The sequence below is a fragment of the Marmota marmota genome, unplaced genomic scaffold, assembly GCF_001458135.2.
Source record: "Marmota marmota marmota unplaced genomic scaffold, marMar, whole genome shotgun sequence".
Lineage (NCBI taxonomy): Eukaryota > Metazoa > Chordata > Mammalia > Rodentia > Sciuridae > Marmota > Marmota marmota.
In genome coordinates, this window is record NW_026000142.1 from 24,758,504 (window position 1) to 24,781,811 (window position 23,308).

At 46.0% G+C, this 23,308-nt stretch overlaps 1 protein-coding gene across 19 annotated transcripts in view; it reads left to right on the forward strand.

Annotated features, from left to right (window-relative positions):
- Atxn7l1 (ataxin 7 like 1) overlaps positions 1 to 23,308 on the forward strand; it is a 234,968-nt gene that overhangs the window by 158,776 nt on the left and 52,884 nt on the right. For 14 of the 19 annotated variants that reach the window (XR_007341581.1, XM_048786122.1, XM_048786123.1 and 11 more), the window contains one exon: positions 21,315 to 21,537. Coding sequence is in view for 18 of the 19 variants with exons in the window: in XM_048786122.1 (XP_048642079.1) it covers positions 21,315 to 21,537 (223 nt within the window). In the remaining variant the exon portion in view is untranslated. Of the gene's footprint in view, positions 1 to 37; positions 142 to 217; positions 610 to 8,363; positions 10,684 to 17,955; positions 18,651 to 21,314; positions 21,538 to 23,308 lie in introns of those variants that run through there. The other 5 variants (XM_048786134.1, XM_048786135.1, XM_015488349.2 and 2 more) reach the window with 5 other exon arrangements.

Sequence of the window (23,308 nt, forward strand, 5' to 3'; positions counted from 1 at the left end):
TAACCACTGTGTCATCATGTACACCCGCCCTCCCCACCCCCCACCCAACACCGGTTCTCTCCGAAAAACCACCCACCCACCCCATCGATAAAGTAGCTTGACGTCTGTCCTTTATCTGCCAGCATCTACATTTCCTTTAAGGTGATAATCTTTTGCTTTTGTTATTTAAGTTCTTCTTTATTCTTAATTGTTACCCAGTTGCTTTGGGGCTTGCATAAACAGTTAACAAAAACACGCAGCCGTTTCGCTTTCTGTGCTTGTTGTTCTTGGCACTGGGTCAGTTCTATGAACTTCTGGTGTCCAACTGGTAGGACCTGAAACTCTGTGTTTAACAAGTGCCTGTAGTCAAAACAGTTGGCGTGCGCAAGTGAGGGTAGCTGGTATTGACTGCAGCTGGTCAGCCGTCGGGTCGTGCACTGTGCAGAATACGGAATCACGTTGCTCTGTTTTGGTTGTTGGGCTTTTGTTGTTGTTGCGATTTTTTTTATTTTTATTTTTTCTTTTCTTTGCGATGGCATCCGTGCTAATGTGGATCTCTTCAGGTTCCAAAAGTACAACATGTTTACAGTCGTCGTAGCATCAGATTAAGCTGGCAGCCTGAGTCTCTCTGTAAGTGGTTTTAGTTTACATTTCTTCTTCTAGCAGGATGTTTTGCATAATTTTGCTGATCCTGGGTTATTTATAGACTTTTTTTTTTTTTTAAGAAACGGGGATGCAAGAGGGTTTCTGTTCCAACAGTGGAAAGTGAAATGCGTTCCTGCACTTAGAGAAACGCCGGTGAGCTCGTGTGCAGCAAGGGGTGATTTTTCACTCTTGAAAATTAGTTCCTATGAAAGGTCACTTGATAACATTCCAGAGCATACTCTCCAGCTGCAGATATCAGATGCCCTGATAATTGTCACGGGACATGTTATTTTCCTTTGGTGGGTAGAAAGGAGTAAAATGAAAGTGATGATGCCATTTCCTCTGGGACGCTCTGCGAGGGTGGGTGCAGTGATTGGGTATTGTTTCAAACATCCAAAATGAGTTTGCAGTGGTTGTTTTGTCAGACTTTCAGGAGCAGTGTCATCCAGTGACCTGAAGCCTATCCTGGAGATCCGTTGGCAGGACTCAGGGCATGGGGGAGGGGAGGGGACTGAAGAAGATGACCCCAGGGAAGCTAGTGGATTTTAAAGTTTGTCGGCACAAGAATGACCGTGATATGGAGATGTTGATAACATTTTTTAAATGTTGTCTGTGTGATTTTTCTGGGCTGTTGGTAGCATCTTTGGGGGCCCCTATGCTTGTTTGAATGAGAACTAAAACCGGGCACATATGAAAACACCAAGCCAGAATTAGCACTCTATAAAAGGGTTTCCCATAATATTTACTAGAATGTTTGGCTAAAAATTGCTGTGCTTTGCCCACTGAATGGCTGTGTAATTAAATCAGTCCTTGATAGGGTACCTTCAGCACCTCCCATCTCCCGCGCTGTCTTGGAGGCTGCTGCTCCTGGAATTTACATGGGTAAGTAGCACGTTCATCAGCATAATGAGCGCGGAGTCCCAGTCTAATGGTCCGGGAGAGCGTTGTAAATGAAACACTTCATTGTGCCTCAGGTTAAATATTTTAAACCAAACAAATCGAAAAAGGAGGAGAAAGCGATCAACACGGTTTGGGCCATGTGCAGGCCTTCTGAGAAGGCAGTTAGCTTTGATCTGGGTCCTTAGGTCCTACACAGACGGATCCAAATCCCCCTCACCCCAGCACACACATATGAGAACAGACAGTTGAAACAGAAATTTCCAAGGTAGTAAATGTGAGCATTAGGCCAAAGCTTGTTGTTATATCTACTTGAGTGCTGCCAGGAGCGGATTTCTTTTTCTCCTCCACATAGAAGTGTAATTCTTTTGTCTCCTCTAACCTTGCAGAGAATAATGATGAGGCTGGCTCCATTTGGGTCTTTTACAGTTGACAGTATACTGTGCTTTCTCACGCCATTCCCACGGAGCTGGCAGAGGACAAGTCAAGCCCTTTGGTCCCAGTAGAAAAGGCTGGAGATGGGGCTTGGCTTGCACAGCCCGGCTGGGGAGCTGAACTCAGGGCTGATATCATCCATCAGACCTGCATCTACTCCCTGTCCCATCTGCACTGGGCAAACTGGCTACAATGGGATGTAAAGAGACTCCTGGTTCTAATTAGATTCCATCTGTCCCCTTAGGTGAGACTCTGGTTCCTTCCCCTTTCCTTGACCAGTCTGTCAGGTTGGAACAGGGAGGATCTAGCACCCACTTTTTGAAGTCCTCAGGTCTGAGGTGTGCATTGTTTGGAGTGCATCTCGGCTAGCCATGATTGTGGAGGCTCCCACCTTGCTGTGTGAATAACCTATGGCCAGAGTGAATGTAGAGTCGTGAGGGGATCCACGGGGCTCTTGTGGGGTTTTTTATTTAAATTGGTCATACCCCTGAAATTTGCCATCCTTGGGAAAGTGAAGGTGCCTCTGAGCTCTGTTTCTTGTGGCACATCGTCCCTCCCAGCCCCTCTAGACATCGGCCTGCCAGTACCTTCCTTCCCCACCTTGGGTTCCTTCTGCTGGTAGTCAGTGCTATGACACACCTGCTGCTTGATGCTCTGTGGCTGGCCCCTTAGTGGCCATAAGCATTTAAGAGTCCACCTCCTCTCTTGGCCCTAGGGGAGTGGTTCTGCCCACCCCACCTTCAGTGGGAACCCAGGGACTGGCAGGGTCCAAAGGTCCCATGGAGAACCAGGACATCCAGGCAGGAGATGGGCAGCACTGGCCAAATAGTCGAGGTTGGCCCACCAAATTCATGAGAGTGTGATGGGGCTACCTCACTTGGACATTCGCCTTCTCACCCCCCAGGTCTTACCTTTTCCTAGAATCGCAGCAGTGGCACACAGTTTAGTTGGGACCCATAAGAGTCAGAGACCAAACAAGAAACTAAGCTGATTTTTAAAAAGTTGGTTACTGCAGGCTGTGACCTAGAGTCACACTGCTGCTTCAGGCCAGCTATTAAATGTGCTCTATGTCCTCAACCTCTGGATTCCAGGGTGGCAGGATATGCTGGTCATTAAGAGGATGAGGAGATTGTCCCCACCTTGGCCCTGCTACACCTGACACTTAAGAGACAATGGATTAAGCTATGATCCTGTCAGAGGCCAGTAGCTCTCTGTCCTCTGAAATACACACCACACACACACACACACACACTTTTTTTTTCCCTGATATGGTAAACATGAATGGATTTCAAGTAAGCCACGTGTATTAGTTTGTGAGGGCTATCATAAATAAAACAGACCAGATAGTTAAAAAAAACAAAGCTTATTTTCTCACAGTTTCGGAAACTGTGAGATTAAGGTACCAACAGGATTGGTTTCTCCTGCGGCCTCTCCTTGGCTTGCTAAGGGCCACACTCTGGTGGCCTCCTCACATGGTCATTTCAGTATACTTGTGTCTTTGGGGTTTCTTCCTCTTAAATGGACACCAGTCATATTGGATTAGGGCCCCATTCTAATGACCTCATTTTAACTTCATCACCTCTTGAAAGACCTCATCTCAGGTACTAGGAGTTAGGACTTCAGATGGGCATGGAGCTGGGGTGGGGAGTGGACAGTTCAGCCCGTAACACCAGTCAGCCAAGCCTGGTCCTGTCTCAGCTCCATTAAGTAGCCACCTCAGAACACTGCCTAACCGCCATGGAGAAGATTCACCTGTGAGTTCATTCTTGTGTCCCCGTGTGTACAGAGCCAGGTGCCATCTCTTTGTGGATACATGGTCACAGGATACAATGAGAGAAAGACAAGAAAATGCTTTAAAAATCCCCAAAATACATTGGCAGTGGCTGTGAAAGCCTGAGTTACCTTTCACCTGTGCTGTGATGATTTCGAGGTGACTGCAGCAGCCTATCTGTCTTGAGGAAGACCATGGAAGAAATAGGTTGAGTTAGGGTAGTTTGTGGACCTGCAGCCTCCAAAAATTATCTAGCCAGAATTGTTACCTTCCCTTCCTGGCCTCTCCCTCCCAGCACCTTTCTGGGCAAACTCCCTGATATGTTAATAGATTTATTGGCATAATCCTCTCAGTGTCTTGCCAACAATTACATATATGTGTGTGTAATCTGCCTTCAGTATTCATTACCCCTGGGAGTTGGGAAACCAGCCTTAGGGGGGCTGGGAGAGGCAAACCTATTTGTGCCAGTTATTGCCTCCCATTTTAACCACTGCTCTTTTCCCAGGGCCCTGTGTTTGGCCGTGCCAGTTCCTCTCTCCCTCTTCTCCTGCTATGGGGTACCTTGACCCTGAGATGTTGCTGCTAAGAGCCAGCAAATGCCTCTGACAGCCCTTTGCAAAATGTTTCCAAGGTCTTGTTTTAGTGAAGATCATTTCGTCACTAAAACTGAGAAGAGAGCAGGGTTTCTGGGGGGCCTGCCCTGAGAATGCCAGAACCCAAAGCCCAGTGTTCTTAGAGACCACCATCCAAGGGAAGCCCAGGGATTATGCAACCTTCCCCGTTCTTAGCCGCCTGCTGCTTACTCAGATCCTGGTCAGGGGATATGCAGGGATAGATAGCCCCTTTGCAAGTGTGGGAGGAAGACCCACCATCCTTTCTTTGTAAGCCAGCCTCAGCTCTGGTCTGAGAGGAGAGGAGGTTGCTGCCAAGAGAGATGAGGAATCTGATCCCTTGCAGCAGCCCAGCTGCCCCTGGCTGAAGCCCTGTTCCCTCTGGCAGCTTGAGGACATCTGTAGGTTCCTCTTTGGCTCATTGGGTAGGTTTCTGCTGATGGAAATGGTATCTTTGAGTTATTTGTAAGTTATTTAGTAATAATCATCACACTGGATTTTTAATATTTATATCAAAGAACAGTGTTATGGTTACACAGCCTGACACAGCTTTAAGCCTCTGATCTTACATCTAATCTCTCTGACTCCTCCCTGTACCCTGGAAAGGCAGGTTCTCTTACCCTCAGAGCATGGAAATTCTGGAGGGAACTAGGATTCAGGTTTTAGGTCTTGGATGCCAGTGTTCCCTCTATCGATTTCAGCTGCCTGATCGAGCTGCCAATAAGGAGGGTATTTGGAGAACAGGGAAACCAGTTTTATTGTCCATATTGTCATCTTTCTTGTCAGTGGCAAAAGCAGTGTCTGATCTCTCGCTGTGTATAATTCCCTGCTGGGCATGTCTTGTGTTTAGTCTTCACCACCACCAATAAGAGGAGGGGGATCCTTAGCTTCCTGTATCAAGGTTACTCGGAGATCCTTACCAGGAAGATGAAGAAGTGTAGGCCAATGGCACACCTACCCTGAGTGGCAGGAGGCTTGAGGTGAGGTCAAGCACACCTGTTCACAGGTCACTCTCACCCTGGGGCATGGATCAAGTTGCATCCTTGGGCCTGGCCTCTTCCACATGGTAAACAAGGATTTGGAAGAAGAATGGCATTGATGGCGGGCCTATCAAGTCTCCAGGTGGTAGATTTGGGAGAGAGAATAGATATGTTAGTGGATCGGGAACCAAAAAGATCCCAACAGGCTGGAGCAGTAGACTGAATCCAGCGAGAAGGTATTTTTAAAGGATACCTGGCCAAACAACTCAGAGAGACCCTGTCTCTAAATAAAATACAAAACAATAGGGCTGAGGATGTGGCTCAGTGGTCGAGTACCCCTGAGTTCAATCCCTCGCACCCTCCCCCCAAAAAAAGGATACCTGTGGATTGGCAGCAAAATGGGTGAAGTAAGATTTAAGCGTGAGACAGCTGTAAGAAATAAAGCATATAGACTTATTTCTGGCTGCCTTAATAGGAGAATAATGTCCTGAATGGACAGGCAGAAGCTGGGAAGACCCCACAGGTAAGATCCTCCCTTCTGAATTCCAGAAAAAATCCAGGTCAGCAGGGGAGTGGAAACCCATGTTTTATGGCTTTAAAAGGCAGCTGGGGTGTTTAGACAGGAAAGAGACTTTGGGGAACTCAGACTTAGCAAAATGTCCTGTGGAAGGGGATTAGACCATTTCTGGAGACCCCACAGGGCTGGAGTGAGATTAACATGTAGTCATCACCTAGACACCTAGAAGCTCTGCGTAGGGGAGAGCTGTCCAACAGTCCGTCAGTGCTGTCTACCCCACACTGTCAGGTGCTGTTGCCGTGGAGAGCGCCACGGAGCCAAGCCTGCAGAAAGACAAACCTACACTCCTGCAGGATAGTGGAGAGACAATGTCAGGCCCCCTGAAGAGGGCCAGCAGGGCGATTTCTTGCCTGTGGAGAATCTGTTAGTCTCAACCTCAGGGTCTAAGAAGTGTTGATCCCTTTGATGAAGTGGTGGCTGTATCCGGGATGACAGGCCTGGTGGAGGGCAGCTGTACCTCAGGGTCTCATTTGTAAATAGCTAGTTGCACCTGCCTATGGTCTGTGTGTGTGAGTTATTAGGATTCACATTGATTTATTTTATCAAGTAAATACATTAAAAACAAAACAGTAGTACAGTCCAACTACCATCTATTATCACTATCAATATATAATGAAAGAAGATCCTAACACAGAAACATAGGGAGAACACAATCCGGGAGCTATCAGTAAGTGTAAGTGCGTGTGTCTCTGTGTGTGTGTCATATTATTTAAGACAAATTAACAGTTCTTCACGGACCCAGATTAGCAGTGCATGAGGGTTACTGTCTTATAGTGCCTGTTTACTATCTCCTGCCGGTTGTCTTAATTACCTTAACTTAAAAATCATCTCAACTTAAAAATCACTCCTTATATGGTTCCAAGCAGAGTTTGGAGGTAATTCCCAGTTATCTTAAAAGTGATTATTCTGTGTATAGATTGTTCTGGCCCTGCAGGCCTCTCCTGATCTGGGTTTTCTCTGGCTTCTACAGTTCAACCAAACTGGAACTCAGAAGCAAGGACATTACACATGGGGTCTGCCAGCTCCTGCATGTCATTCAGGACATCATTCTCCTACTGTTATAGCCAGAAATCAGACTAGATATACATTAAGCGATTATTCCTCTTTCCCACCACCCACCACTCCTAGTAACTTGTCAATTTGCTTTCTGTCTCTGTGAATTGCCTGTTCTGGACATTGCAAATGGTTGGAATCACACAATGTATATGACCTTTTGTGTCTGGCTTCTTTCGTTTAATATCTTTGAGATACATCTGTGTTGTAGCACATGTCATGCTTCATTCTTCTTTGTGACTAAATAATACATCTTTGTATATATAAGCCACAGTTTTGTTTGGTCCATTGATGGGGATTTGGATATTTACATCTTTTGTGTGTGTGTGTGTAGTACTGGGGATTAAGCCCAGGGTTGTTCTGCCACTGAGCTACATCACCAACCCTCTTTATTTATTTGTTTGTTTGTTTTTATTTTCTTTAATTGTAGATGGACACAATACCTTTATTCTATATATTTATTTTTATGGGTTGCTGAGGATCAGACCCAGTTTCTCACACATGCAAGGTGAGTGCTCCATCACAGAGCCACAACCCTGCCAGCCCTTATTTTTTATTTTGAAACAAGGTCTCACAAAGTTGCCCAGGCTGGCTATGAATATGCTGTCCTTCTGCCTCAGCCTCCCAGTTAGCTGGGATTGCAGGCATGTGCCACCATGCCCAGCTCATCTTAACCATTCACATTGTTATGCCACTATTGCTACAAGTCTCCCAATTCTGCAGCCTGCAAAACTGAAAAACTGTTTCTATTTAAAAATAACTCTTCACTCCTCCTTCCTCCAACTCCTAGAACCACCATTCTATTTTCCATTTATGAATTTGATTACTCTAGGTACCTCATATCAGTGGAATAATGCAGCGTTTGTCCTTTTGTGACTGGCTTATTTCACTTAGCAAAACTTCCTCAAGGTTCATCCATGTTGTAGCATGTATCAGGAATTCCTTCCTTTTTAAGGCTGAATAACATACATACACACATACATACACACCATATTTTGTTTATCCACGCATCCATTGATAGATCCTTGGGTTGCTTCTATCTTTTGGCTATTGTGAATAATGCTGCTATCATCATGGGTTCACAAATATCTGTTTAAGACACTGCTTTCAATTCTTTTCGGTATAGACCCAGAAGTGGAATTGGCAGATCATGTGGTAATTCTAAAAGATTTTTTTAAATTTTTTGAGGAATGACCATACCATTTTTCATAGTGGCCATGCCATTTTTTCATTCAAAGAAGAGTACATAAGCACTCCAGTTTCTCCACATCCTCATCATCAGCTCTTGTTCTTTTCTTTTTTTTTTTAATTACTAGAGATTGAACTCAGGGGCATTTTACCACAGAGCTACATCCACATGTCCACAATCCCTTTTTTTTTTTTTTTTAGATAGGGTCTCACTGAGTTGCTGAGGCCAGCCTAGAACTTATGATCCTGTTGCCTCTGTCTCCCAAGTTGCTGGGATTATGGATGTGTACTGTTCTAGTGTGCATGAGGTAGTACCTCTTTGTGGTTTGATCTGCTTTTCCCTAATAACTAGTGAAATGGAACATCTATTCATATGCTCTTATTGCCCATTTTTATATCTTCTTTGGAGAAATTTCTATTCAAGTCCTTTGTGCATTTTTAATTGGGTTGCCCTTGCCTGTTTTTGTATTTGAGTTATGCTTCTAAATTTGCTGCTCCTCAGAAGCCAGAATAGTGTATGCATCTTATTATCTTAAACCACCTGTTTGCTGAGAACCTAAGCCATCTACTTACTCCTTGGGCACCTGAGGTACGGAGAGAGAACAGGGCCAAGAAAGGCAGGCCAGAGAGCTCTGGCAGAGCTGGCCCAAGGGAAATATGCCCACCTCTGTCCTCCAGGTCCTCCTGGAACTTTCAGTAGAGGTACTAGGAAAGCTGTTCATGTTTGGCTCTGGAAAGACAAGCTTCCAGGACCGAAGGCCTGCCCTTTCATCTGTGTTTCTTTTAAGCATTGCAACATCCACCAGGCTTCTACTTGACAGTCCCCTGGGTTGGGAAAATGTGCCCAGTAGCCCTGGCTGGCCTAGGGCCTGGAGGACAGGCTCACAGCCTAACCCACAGGAGCAGACTATCTCCAGTCAAAGCTGTAAATGACTGAGAAAGCAGTGCTGGGCACTTCTTCCAGCGGGGCTCACACCCCCTCACCCACACTGACTTGGTTCCAGGAAATGGGATGGTGGACACTGACCAGCACAGCTCCCTCTCAGTCAGAAATTGATTAATTCTCCCTAATTCTGGGAAGAAGCTCTCTCTAAAACAGTGGAAAACGAAGCCAAGAACCCAGAGGTCCAAAGTCATAATTCTCCTGTGGGAGACTCACCATCTGTGGCTTTGGTTACGTTGTCCTGCTGCTGAGAGGACAGTCCCACAGGGCCTGCCTCACAAGGCAGGAGGCACTGCCTAGCTTGTGGGGCATCATTTGAGAGGATCCCATCTTCCCATAGTCTGAGATTTCTTCAGGAGACTCATCCTGAGGGTCTCAGAAGCCCTTTGTCTCACAGGTTTTGCTTTTAGATGGACTCAGGTTTACCAGGTAACATCCAGGCTTTACAAACTAGTGGATGAAGCACCGGAAAGGTCTAGTAGAAGATGAAGAGGCCCAAAACACACCTGACCATTGTTGTTTTCTTTTCTTTTTTATTTAAGATGAAATTCACATAACAGAAAATTATCTATTTTAAAGTGTTCAAGGCTGAAGATATAGCTCAATGACATAGTGTGCACTTTGCATGCCTGAGACGCTAGGTTCAATTCCTCGCACCAAAATTAATAATAAAATGTGCAATTGATTGGAATTGAGTACATTTGCATTGCTGGGCAACCATCACCCCAAAAGAGAACTTATACCCATTAAGCAGTTACTCCCTGCTATTTGGGCAGTTTTTGTTGTTGTTGGTGGTGGTGGTGGTGTTATTATTGTTTCTTTCCTCAGCCAGCTCCTGACAACCACTAATCTGCTTTCTGTCTCCATGATTTACCCATTCTGGATATTTCATATAAAGGAAATCACCATGTAGCGTGATCTTTGATGAACCATTGTTTTTATAGGAGCCCAGTCCCCCCACAAGGCTGCTACTGTCTTTTGCCAGGATCAGGAAATAAATTTTCTAAATAACCAGAATGAATGAAAACTCCCTGCTTAAATTAATAGTGAAAATATCCCACAGAAGTTCTTTCCAGGCCCTAGGTAACCTCTCTATTTTCTCCAGAGCACAGTGCTAACGTGTTGAAATGGATGCTGCCCTTCAGCATGAACAGGCACCAAGAGGAGCGAGCATGGAAGGGCCAAAGGCCTCCACAGGCCACTGGGGACCCAGGCCCAGGTGGACAGCAGCTCCAAGAACTGGGTCCCGTGCAGGTCAAGTGTGGCCACCATTCTGGGGGCTGCTGAAAGGCCCTGGCCCTCCATGCATAGTGCCAGCTCTCATGAGCATCTAAGGAGCTCACTGTCTCCGCCGCACTTCGTGTGTGTGGTTCAGGAAAACCCAAGTTCATCTGCCAAGTTCAGGATACAATTCTGACTGTTCCAGGCTTTTCTTTCTGCCTTTCCCTAATCTCGAATGGGCGTGCTCTCTAAAAGGGGAAGTGATGCATTCTGACTGGCCAGGGCCCACAGCCGGGAGCCAGGAAATGTCTACTAGCACGAGTAGCGCTGCCCAGCGTGGCACTGGCTCAGCCTCCTTATCCAAGGCTGCTTCCCCGGGATGTGTAAGTGTGAGCTCAGGGCATGATCGCCACCCAGGACGGCATGGGGCTGGGCACAGGTCACAGAAGAGAGAGCTCGGCAGGCTGAGCGTGCTGGTAGCCCAAGATGCATATAACGAGCTGGGTTCAGCATAGTGCTCTTTACTCTGTGGCAGGAGCTGGAGTGGAGACAGGGTTGAGGCATGCAGTGGGGAGAGCAGCCGCCTCAGAAAGAGGTTGGGAGTAGGAGGTGGGGCCGGGGACCCTACTGTTTGGGACAGCCCTTCTGGAGGCACAAGCCTCGGGTCTGGAAAGGACTGGAGTTGAAAATTTTATAGCACATCTTTCAGGACAGGGAAGCCAGCTACAGTGAGCCCTACCAACTCGTCTCCCCCACCTCTCAGCATTTATGTGCAGCTCAAATGATACTTTTTGCCTTTTATATACTCAGCGGTCGCTTTTCTTTGCCATTTTATATGCAATTTGTGTTAAAGAAATGTTTCAGGTCCTTTCCACTCAAATTATATAAGCGGCTTGTAACTAGTGACCTGTGTTTTTCCTTCTTTGCTATTCATGGATGATTTTGGGTCCAGTGTGTGCACACAGTGGGTCCTGAATAAACCGTGGTGGCTGGCCTATTGGCGTACTGACTGGCTCACTAGGATGATTGGCAGTGCATCTGGCCTGGTTTCTAACTAGAGTTTTATTTCCTGTGTGCCCATGGAGAAATAAAGGGGAAAAGTCACACACACACACACATGCATGCACATCACAGCTCTTCACTGAATGCCACAGGGAGTGACTGACAGTAAAAAGACAGATCTTTGTTATGTTTTAGGCCCCTTTCTCCTGTATCTATTTTTTTGTTTGTTTGTTTGTATAGCAGTGATAGTTGAACTTAAATCATGTAAAAAGTTTGGTTTTCACCAAAACAATTCAGAACTTTTGCTTCTAAAGAAGGGGGACGTGGGGGGCGTGTGTGTCTCTGCACACATATGTTGACAGGGCACAACCACACCCTACTTCAAGACAACTTCCTGTTTGCCACTGCCAACTGCCACTCCAAGGAGAACAGAAATGGTTCCGTTAGTGGCTGCTGCAGGACCACAGCAGCCTGTGGGGTGAGCGCCGTGAGTTTAGCAATGAGCAGGACTTTGTACCTTCTATTGTAGGTGACCTGGACCCTGTGCTGACCAAATTGAAAGTTGGTCCAGACAGAAATAAGGTGGTGATGGCCTCTCCTCCTCAGCCTATGTTCCTCAGCACTGTGCCTCACGGGATTCTTGTAAATGGAAAATTTTAAACTCAGGGGCAAAGAGAAGGCTGCAGTCTGCTTCCTTGGGAGAGCTACTACCTGTGATTTTTTTTTTTCTTTATCCACCTTTTCATGATTTCGGGAACTTGTGTTCCCTACTCCGAGGTGGCACTGTGGTAGCTGCCTTCCCCGTACTTCAATCCTTCCAACATTGATTTAGCTAACAATGAATATGGGGGGGGGGGGCACTTAGTAGAGTTACACTGCCAGGGCTAGAAGTGTCGACAGAGCTTTGCCCTCAAGGTGTGTCCAGGTGTAGGACATCTAGGGGAGTAAACCAGCAGTTACAGCATATGATGTGTGCTAAGAGTGGGGGACTCAATGCACCCTAGGCGACCTGCCCAGTTGGTGAGCTATGGTTATGCCCAGTGGTTATTGTTGTTCCCCTTTTGTAAGTAAAGATACCTGGGGCTCAGGGGGTTAAGTTGCTTGCTGAAGTCACAGAGGTAATGAGTGACAGAGCTGGGATTTGAGCCCAGATCTTTCTGAGTCCTGGTGTTTCATCCGTGTTTCCAGTGATTCCCAAAGCTGACGGAACATGACCATCACCTCAGGACCGTTTTTTAAAAAATACAGATTTGAGAGCAGTGGCCCTCCTGTCTCAAGAGTGAAGGAGTCCCTACTGTACTGGGTAGGCCATGACATGTCCATGTGGCCTGGGCACTTTCCCTCCCTCCTGTTCCAGGAAGTTTTCTCCACAAGGCATGGAGAAGGCCTGCCTGTGCCAGAGATGGAGCTTTTGTGTGTAGCCCGAGGCACCTGGGTAAAGGCCACTGGGTAAAGTGCCCCAAGACAGTGCGGGGAAGAGACAGCTAGCTGTGCAGGTATTTTAGACCCCGAGAATGCCACGTCATGGTCGTCTCCTCAAAGGCACCCTGGCCTATGCCTTCCATTTTGCCCAGTGTCCAGCTGCACCTGTTCCTTCAGTGGCCCTGGGGTAGGGATCATGTCAGCTGTGCCATCTTAAGGTGGACTCCAACAATTTATGAGAGAACTGGAAGTCTCCAATTTTCAATGAAGCTTGTGGTGACTCCCATGTAAACTCATGTGACCCATGCATCATACGTGTTTGAAGGATTGTGGAGAGAGGTTACCCTGACGACGGGAAGGGTTGATCTGCAGGTGGAGCGCCTTGCCAACCCCCCATACCCCAATGGGCCCAAACACAGGAGAACAGCTGAGACAATGTTAGGAGAGAATCACAGCTCTGGCTGCAGGCGGAGACCTCAGACCAGAGAGGGTTGTGTACCCTCTTGGGTCCTTTAAGCAGCAACTGTCTTCTGAGGGGCAAGTCTCTGCTCCAGTCACTCCGGGTGATGAATGTGATGGCCAGCCTAGGACCTAGGGTACCGTCCTGACCCCGAGGGAACCCTTTGGTTTCAAGGTCTAGCAATGACAATGTCTATCTTTTTTTTTTTTTTTTTTTTTTCCTTTTTTTTTTTTTTTTTCTTAAATTTTTTTTTTTTTAATATTTATTTTTTTTTAGTTTTCGGCGGACACAACATCTTTGTATGTGGTGCTGAGGATCGAACCCGGGCCGCACGCATGCCAGGCGAGCGCGCTACCGCTTGAGCTACATCCCCAGCCCCGACAATGTCTATCTTATTACAGCTGTGACAACCCACTGCTCATATCCCAGGACCTGGCACATGATAGGTGCCAAGGAAATACTTTTTTTAGAATGAGTGAATGAGGTTTGACTTTCATGTTTTTCTCTTCTTCCAACCTTTCTATTGGTACCTGTTTTCTCTCCTTGGCTTCTGCTGTTGGTGGTGTTTGTCTGTTTTTCATCTTTTTTCCGTGTGTGGACCTAAATGGCTTTAACAAAAGCAAAGTCTATTATTAAGTAATCCATCCCATACTTCCTTTTTTGCCTCATCCTCATACTCATGTTAATTTTTAAATAAGTAATTAGTGGTTACATAGTATTTGTGGTATTTTTCATTTTCTTGTGGATTGGGTGTGTTGTTTGGCTTAATATTTCCTTAGGTTGAGATAACCCTCATACCTGTCATTTTCAGTTGTCGTATTATAGATCATTCAAGTCATTTGTAGTATTTTTTATTACTATAAACAGTGCTACTGAAAATATCTTTGAATTTTTTTCTTTTATGATATTTCCTTTAGGTCTACTTTTCAAACTAACATTACCAGATTACCAGATCAAAGGCTGCAAATGCCTTTTAGCTCCTGTTATTATCACCAGGGTACTCTCCAGAAAAATGTAATCCCTTAAAAGTACCCAGGCAATGTGTACATGGGCTTGTTTCTTGTGGGGTTTCCTTCTAGCCAGGCTTGGCATCTGCTGAAGGCACCCTTGGCGGCTGAGAGAAATACTTCAGGCACTGGAAAATCCCTGGGACTCCCCAGATCCTACCCAACAGGGACCAGTGTCAAAATTTTGCACCTTGGTATCAATGACAAATAGAAGAGCAAGTAGGAGGAGAAATGCTCCCCAGGAGCGGAGAGATAAAGAGGATCTTATAGTTTGATCAGACTGCACAGATATATCCAAGAGCAGTTTTGAAATGGAAAATTCTTTTTGCAGACCCGTCTGGAGGAGTTGACTTTCTAAACTGTGGAGAGAAGGGAACATTCTAGGCACAGGGGCATGAAGGAAAAGGCATTAACCTTGGAGCCGGGGAATCCTGGGCTTTCCTCCCAGATGCTGATGGCTGTTAACCTTGGTCTTGTTTCATAATCTTGCTAAGCTTCAGTTGCCCTGTCTGTAACAAGGAGGCTGGCAGGATCAGATCACCTTGTGCAGTTGTTGGGTAGATTATGTGAGCTGGTGGGTGGAAAGGAATTTTCACAGAGCCTGACACATGGCAGGCATTCAAGAACCTGGGGATGGGGGTGATCAGATGACCAAGAAACCAACCTGGGACACGGGAGGTTGGGGAACCGAGCTGGCATGAGCAGTGTGGGCCACTCTCCACTCACTGGTTTTTGTCAAATAACTTAGTACCCTAAATAGCTCATGTTGCCCCAGGGTAAAGAAGACCTAGTATAAGTCCCTTGGTGACACCCTCTGGTTGTTAGTTTTGTGAGACTGTGGCTTGAACCCAGAGGCCCTCTACCACTGAACTACATCCCCAGCCCTTTTTATTTTTTATTTTGAGACAAAGTCTCACTAAGTTGTCCAGGCTGGCCTCAAACATGTGATCCTCCTGTGTCAGCCTCCTGAGCTGTCGGGATTACAGGCATGGGCCACAGCACCCAACCAGGTACCCGTTCTTTGAGGAACACCTCCCCGGCTATTCAGGTCCTGAGATCTTTTAAGGAAGAGGGAGCAGAAATCCCTCACAGGAATCCCTGGCACAGGAAGTGCTTGGTTCTGCCTGCCACTCACTGCCTGCCTCCGTTCCTTGGTTTTCCTGTGTCATCTTCTCCCCATCTGCTGAGGCAAGCCCATTCCATATCCCCCTGCAGCTACCACGGGGCTATATTTAGTGCCTAACTAGGATTGTAGCAAGTGGGACCATTGGCCCAGATTCGTCAAGCCCCAACTCTCCACTGTGCAGCCTTGAGACGTTGGCAAGTCTCTCGAAAGCAGTCTGTCTGTTTCCACAGCTGCCAACCGAGGGAACGTCTGCCTTGCCTGCCTTGCAAGGCAGTTGTAAGGTACAGCTAACATGGCTCCCTCTCTCCCCTCCAATTCCAGTTTCCTTTTGGAAGAAGGGCCCTTGGGATTCAAGGTTGTCCTTTAGGGGAAGCATCCTGACTGCAGTTACTAAAGCAGAGAGCATCCACTGATGAAGTGGAACTTGGCTCATGACTCGCCAAGCACTTGCCCTGGGTGGGGGTGCAAGGAGACTTGGCACTGTCAACTGAGTAAGCCAGCTGCTGGCCTTACCTCAGGTTTGCTTTCACAGCCATGGCAGGCGAAGGTGATGGTGGTGCCCAAAGTCTATTAGGAGGGGATGGGTCTCTTAAAAACCATATTGGAAAATTCCCAACAAATTCTTTCTAAAAATGGTACAGGGAGCCACACAGGTGCCTGTGGCCCCCTCAACTATTCATGAGGCATTTCTGCTGCGGACTGAATACAGGAGATTGATGCTGAGGGTATGAAAATATCTGAGCAGGGCACCTGGGGGAAGTGGAAGTGCCCAGGATTCTGATGGATTTTATCTTCAGAGAGGAAGAGGAGAGAACTGTGAACACAGCAGGGCTCCCACACCTAACAGATTTTTAGAAAGCTGAGGGTCATGTCTGCAAGCCCCCCCTGCTCAGTTGGTTTCCAGGACTGGGCCCTTGAGTGGTCCCCTGGATCTTTCAGGAGTATCTGGGGAAGCCTGGGCTTCCTGTGGTGAAAATGTCAAAAAAAAGGATTTGGTTTTTCGTTTCTTTGGTCCTGGGACCCCCAGCTCTGGGATTCAGGTCTCAGATAGTGGCATGAGGCTACAGACTGGCACCTAGAAACTGCTTAAATATCTGAAAGGTATTTCTTCCCTCTCCCTGCTAGAGTGGTGCCCTGCTGGAATGCCCTCAGGCAGTGGGGAGGGAGGGGTTCCCTGGTGGCCCTTCCAGGCCCTCCCTGTCTACAGCACCATCTTCCAAAATTTCAAAGTAGCAGAGCTCAGAGCTAAGACACAGGCTCTGAAGACATCCCCAGATCTGATGTTTTCCAGCTCTGTGCAACTCATTGTATCTCTGGGCAACTCATTGTATCTCTGAGCCTTAGTTTGGTCTGTAGAGTAGACATAGTCAAAGAACCTCTTTTAAGGAGTTGTAAGGCTTAAGTGCTAGCAAGTGAATCAAGTGTGGGATAGAGTGCCTAGCACATGGAAAACACTTTCAGTAAATTATTATTACTATTAGCGAACGGAAAGAAGGGGTGGGACTAGAGCTTGCCGGTCCAAGATCATTCACCAAGGTTGTTAATTGATATATTGGACACTTAAGACTGCACAGGTGTTCCAAAAGTGATTTTGTTTTCTCTTCAGTAGGTGAGTGGTGCTTATATTCAATATAACACAATTTCTTGGTTTGGTTTTTGTATCTCATGGTCTGGAATGAAATGTGTAGCAAGAGCTATGAGCTATTTCCAGCTCTCACATTGGGAGCTATACCTTACCTCAAGGAAATAATCCTAAATCACTTTATAAATAAATTAGTGTTTAAGTGCCAGACAGTAAGAGAGTAGCTCAATAATCTACAGCATGTTAATGACTATTACCTATTTAAAATGGCAAGCATGTGGGAATTAGATGTGTAAATAGAATAATTTTAGTTGACAAAGAATAGTCCAAAATATCAATTGATTACAGTTTTGTTAGTACAACCATGGACATTAACAAAGATTGAGAAATTTTAGAGGGAAGTACTTTCTTTCTCTAAAATTACTTAAGTCTATACAATAGTTTTACAGTAAGTGAGGAAAATAATGTCCTATAAATGCTTCCTGGGCAGAGCAAGAGGAATTAGAAAAATCATAGGGTTCTCCCTAAGGCATTCTCTTGACCAAAACAGAAAGAAATGATTAAGCCCAACATGGTGAGGACCTGTATCAGAATGATTGTAATATAAACCTGCAAATCTTTACCCAGAGAAATTCCACCTGCATAGCAATACCCTTTTACAAGAAATAAAGACCCCACTTTCTCCCATTGGTTGCCCATCCACCTCTCTACCAAAAACAAAACTGTGCTTAAGTCATTTACAGGCAGGTCTTCACAGAGTTGCTTAGCTCCTTGCTTTTGCTGAGGCTGGCTTTGAACTCATGATGCTCCTGCCTCAGCCTCCTGAGCTACTGGGATTACAGGCATGTGCCACCGCACTCCATTCAGTTCTACCCATTTTCAAAAGCTGAGCTGCACTGGGCATGGTGGTGCACACTTATAATCCCAACAACTCAGGAGGCCGAGATGGGAGGATTGCAAGTTTGAGACCAGCCTCAGACATTTGGCAAGACCTTGTCTCAAAATAAGATTTTTTAAAACTGGCTGGGGATGTAGCGAAGTGGTAGAGTTCTTGTGTAGCATGCAGGAGGCCCTGGGTTCAAAGTACTGGATTTTTTAAAAAGCTGAGTTGCAGCTCATCACCTGGATGAAGTCCCAACATTCTGACCTTGTGGGTTCCACCATTTTCAATCCTTACGTAGCTTTTCTCACCTGCATCAGTAGGAGGCAAACTTGTTCCCGCCATTCTGGGGACAGAAATACCGACCTCTTTGTGGGATTTCTTAAAATAGATAGATTTAATTCATTCTAAACAAGGAGCAGTTTCACAAGTAGGAAATACAATACTATGTACTGCAATATGAAATGGCACATTATGCAATCAAAAAACTTACATTAAGGGCAAAGGACTGTCTTCAGGCTTCAGTGATTATTCTCTCATATGCAACTTGTTCTTTCCATTGGAAATTTAATGTTTTATGAGGTTAAAATATGAAACCAAAAATGAAGGTTCATCATTGATTTAATTTTTTTCTATGAGTTTAGCAGTGGAAGATGTCAACCAGGACCACAAACCAGAATTCTCTGGGAAAGTGGTTTTAGACCACTCATTTTGTCCTTAATGGGACTCTTTCTGTAGTTTAGTTTGTTTATGTTTGTGCATACGTGCATTTTTTTTTCCAAACAGGGTCTCACTGTGTTCTCCAAGAAGGTCTCAAACTCCTAAGCTCAAATGATCTTCCAACCTCAGCCTCCCAAGTGCTGGGATACAGGTGTGTGCCACTGCACCCAGCTTTACTTGTATACTTTTTAACCCTTAGTTTAGCAAACTAAAGTTTATCTTTGTTATTCAGGCTACTGAGTAATATTTTTGTATACCCCTACCCCCCCACACTTTGAGCAAGTGCTAGCAAGTCAGTGAATGAAGACTATAGAATCATCTTCAGCAGTAAGGTAAAAATCAAAGTTTTATTTTGGAATCGAAACCTCTACCATTAATAAAAAAAAAAAAGCTTAACATGAAATTTCTGAAGGGCAAAAAGTACTTAAGTATTTAAAAGTAAGGAGACCTGATTCTAATCCCAGCATTGCCACCAGCCAGCTTTGCCCTGGGGGCTGGCAACTAATAACAGTCTCCTCTATGGGGAAGGAGATTAGACTAGTGGACTTTTAAGACCCAGTTCTAACCTTTAGTGATTTTAAGTTCCTCATTTCCTAATTTCCTGGCTTCAAATATTGTTCGTAGTACACCAACATTTCCTGACTTCCTGAGAGGCAGCTGGGCCTATGCCCAAGGTCCCATTCCTCAAGTAGCCATTGGCCCCGACCTTGGCGATCATCTGGCCTCTCTGGGTCTCCTTTGGACAATAAACTGTGAGGAGGGTGGAGATGCAGGGGGCTGCTTCCTGCCTGTCTTACAAGGGGTTGTAAAGGCTACTAATTTTACAAAGGATGAATTCTCCCAAGAAAGATACTGCCCAAGTAAAATATCTCCATACTTGTGCTGTTGCTACAACATCCAGGAGTTATGAGGATGAGCAGAGAAGGAGTAGGTATAGCATGTCTTATATTTATGGTAATAGAATGGAAAGAGACCTTAGAAGCCACTGAGGGACCCACTTTGTTTATAATTGAGCTATGGAAACCAAGAAAGAAACCAAGAAAGCTTGCATGGTGAACTCAAGGCCATAAGGCTACTCTATGGGTGACTGGAGCTGGGGCCTTGATCTCTACAGCATCAAAATAGAGGCCTTAGGACCTTCATTGGGATGACTTCTGGGAATTAAACATGCATGCAAAGTCTACTAATATCAGTAGAGAAAAATTTACCCATACAGTTATTCTATGTAGACATTGTGTGAACACTAACCAGGCACAAATATCAAACCATTAGATGATCTTCGAAAAGCTACCTCCACAACTGCCAATTACAATTTCATCAGAAGATTAGAATCAATCTGTGCTTTGAGAAAGCCTGGCAGCCAATTGGTAAGAAAGAGCACAGAGAAACTCCAACTCCCCTCCCCTACAGACCACAGTGGTTAGGTTTTGTCCCCCAGGTTAGGTGTCTGGAAGAGCAACTAGAAATATCTTGCCAAGGTGAAAAGCCTGAGGAGCTCTGGGCTGGAGGGAGAATGTGATCCTCAATCTTTGCTTCTCACCTTTCTCCTTATCACATTCAATCCAGATTTACAGATTTGTCATCTCTGGTTCTTCCCATCAGAACATCCATTATAATTTCATTTCTTCAATCAACACATACTCATTGAGCCAGGCATACTGGTGTACACACTCCTCTAATCTCAATGACTGGAGGCTGAGGAAGAAGGATCCCAAATTAGAGGCCAGCCTCAGCAACTCAGTGAGGCCCTGAGCAACTTAGCAAGACTCATCTCAAAATAAAAAAATGAAAAGAGATGGGGGTATAGCTAGTGGTAAAGCACCCCTGGGTTCAATCCCCAGTATCCAAAACAAACAAACAAAACCCCCACATATTCATGGAGCACTAATTTTATATGGGGCACAAGAGAGTCAGAGAGGACTTAGAGTTTCAGGACCATTGTCATTTTAGAGTTTGGGATTCTTATGTGTAAGTGTGCATTTTTCTGAGGTCCTTAACTTTCTCAAATCTGTAACCCTAAAACAGCTAAGGACCACCATAGTGGGTGCACACTAGAACTTGATTTCCTACACCTGCTGTCCAGGTCAGTGTCTTCATCCTGCCTACTGAGTTGGGTTGGCAGGGCTGGCAGAGCATGAATAACTGGGGCATCTCTGCCCGGAACTCTCCTATTTCCTACAGAACCTCAGGCAGCAGTCCACATCTGTAGATTCTGCCTCAAGTGTTAACATTCTCCAGCGATTTGTGTCCTTGAACTTCAGTTGACCCTAAAGAGGCCACCACTAGGGTATGTCAACAGACTGTCCATGCGTCCCAGGAAGGGACAGATGCTGGGCCGCTTTCTGGCTCTCAAAGACCTTTCATTCAGTCCTGCAGGGCTCTGTGACTTTCATGTCCTACAGAGGTCAGGTTGGAGAATCTCCCATTTTTTCTGAAAGTCTTTCCCTACCTACTGCCCTGGGCGACCTGTGACCTCTAAGAAGGCTGTCTGGGGATCACATAGGCTATTGATTGTCCCCCTGTGTCGGGTAATACAGCCATCACACTGCTACTCCTATGGAAGTGTTTGACAGGAGGATGGTAATGGCTCCCAAGAGAACCTCGGGGTCCGCTTAGCACATGCCATTTAATACAGAATTCCAGAATGTACTCCTTGATAGTGGGTGGGGTAGGAGCCAACGTCAGGGTGAGCTGTCGTCAGAACTAAGCTTAGGGGCTGCGGATCCCACCAGGAAAGCTCCACAGGAGTGTGTGCGAGCACGGGAGACCAGCATGGGAGATGCTGTGCTGAGTTCTGTCCTTTCTCCCCCTGTAGAGAGAAGACACGGTTCAATGTGTAGACCTTCTTCCTCTCCAGCGTCTCCAGCCTCCAACCCCAGGACATCACTAGCGCAGGTGAAAACGAAAGCCTGTCTCAGCGGCCATAACTCTGCCAGCAGCACCTCAAAGCCATTCAAAACGCCCAAAGACAATCTACTTACCTCCAGCAGCAGACAGCACACAGTCTTTTCTGCAAAAGGATCAAGGGATAAACCATGGTGAGTGTCGGGTACTGGCAGCCAGCAGCTGTCTGCCCTCACTGCCTGTCCCTGTCACCATGGGAAACAGTGTTTACTCTCTGGCTTTGTTCCTGCCTCATGTCTAAGGAATCTGGGGGACTGAGGAGGGAACCCAGAATAATGGCATGAGAAGCCTAAATTCCAAAGGGAATGGGGAACCTTAAAAGTGCCCGTGCCTGACGGGGGAATTTTTCTTCTCATGAAAGCTTAGCCAAGTTGTGTCTAAGCAAAGGGTAACAGGGAAATATTCCTCAGTTATATGGTTACCTCTCAATTTTCCACCCCAGTGAAGAGAAGCACTGGTATGAGCAAATCAAAAGCACAGGCAGTCTGCCCATCATGGGGAGAGGCCCGGATCCTGCCCCAGCCCCAGAGGCAGATTTCTTGCAGAGCCCCGGCTCCCAGCTCCTGGGGAGTAGCAGGTATCTGGGGGCTGCCTACGGGAAGAAGAGCACAAAGCCAAAGAGAAGGCCAACCCATCGATGGGGAGGGAGAGCACCAGTTACAGGTAACTGAGAAAAATCAGAAGAGGCTTTCCATTCAGTTATTCATCCCAGTCTTTACCAAAAAGTTCTGCTTCCCTGTGAAATGGACAGATAGGAAACCAAACTGAAAAGGAGGAGGAGGGGAGTCTCAGAGCCAGTGTGGAGAGCGCTCAGGCCTGGCTTATTACAGCCCCCGCCAGCCTCAGCCTTCAGGCCTCATGATGGCAAAGAAGGGGCAGCCTGGAGTCTGTCTAATTTACATCTTTAAAGAGAAACAGTGTTCCTTTAATTAATGATAGTTAATTACACTTCATACCTAGGAACGCTGTGGAATAAAATCATCCATCAATGGATCTGTCACTGTACGCTAAAAATTGTGATGACTTAGTAAAAGAGCTAATTATGCCAGATCGATGAAGGAGCCTCTTGTGATAGCCTGGAGAGGTTAGATGTGGCTGTGGAGGAGGGAGTCATCTGCCACCTCACCCGGCCGCACCGACTGGCTTTGCTTTCTGTGCCTTGTTGGCTCTGCGGCCTGTCCTGTGGGAGGATGCAGCGGATCAGGGAAGACCCAGCCTGAGAGTAACAGCCTGTGAGCTCTGGCCAGCATGCAGGCAGAGCAGGTCTCCAGTCCCGGAAGAGCTGAGTTTTCGACCGGGCTGCATGTCCCCATGTAAGCATAAGCTCCAGAGTCACTGCCTGTGTACAAATCTCAGCTAGGTGACTTTGGGCAAGTCATTTGATCTTGTGCCTCCGTTTCCTCACCTGAAAAATGGGGCTTTCCCTCATGAGACTGTTGTGAAGACAAAGTAAGCTGAGTTTGATAAAGCTTAGCAAGCACAACATCTGGATCAGAGTACATTTTCAGTACATCTTTAAGGATAATGTTATCATTTTCATTAATCATACATGCCAAAGGACAGAGCTCCCATAACTTGGGAGCTGCAGTCTGCCTAATAAGTGAGGGAAATGGCTCTTCAGAGTCACAGTAAGATGAAAACAGAGAATGATAAATAATAATAATAATAATAATAATAATAATAATAATAATAATAATCTATTTGAAGCTGGAGATATAGCCCAGTGGTACAGCATTTGCCTAGCATGTGCAAGACCTTGGATTCCGTCCCCCAGCACTGAAAAAAAAAATTATGCAAAGTCCAGAAATGAGCTGAGAGAAGTGAACTCAGGAAGCTGGGCAAGGGGCTTACAAGTGAGCAGGAGATGCAGCCAGATCATAGATGATCATAAAATGAATTTCCCTT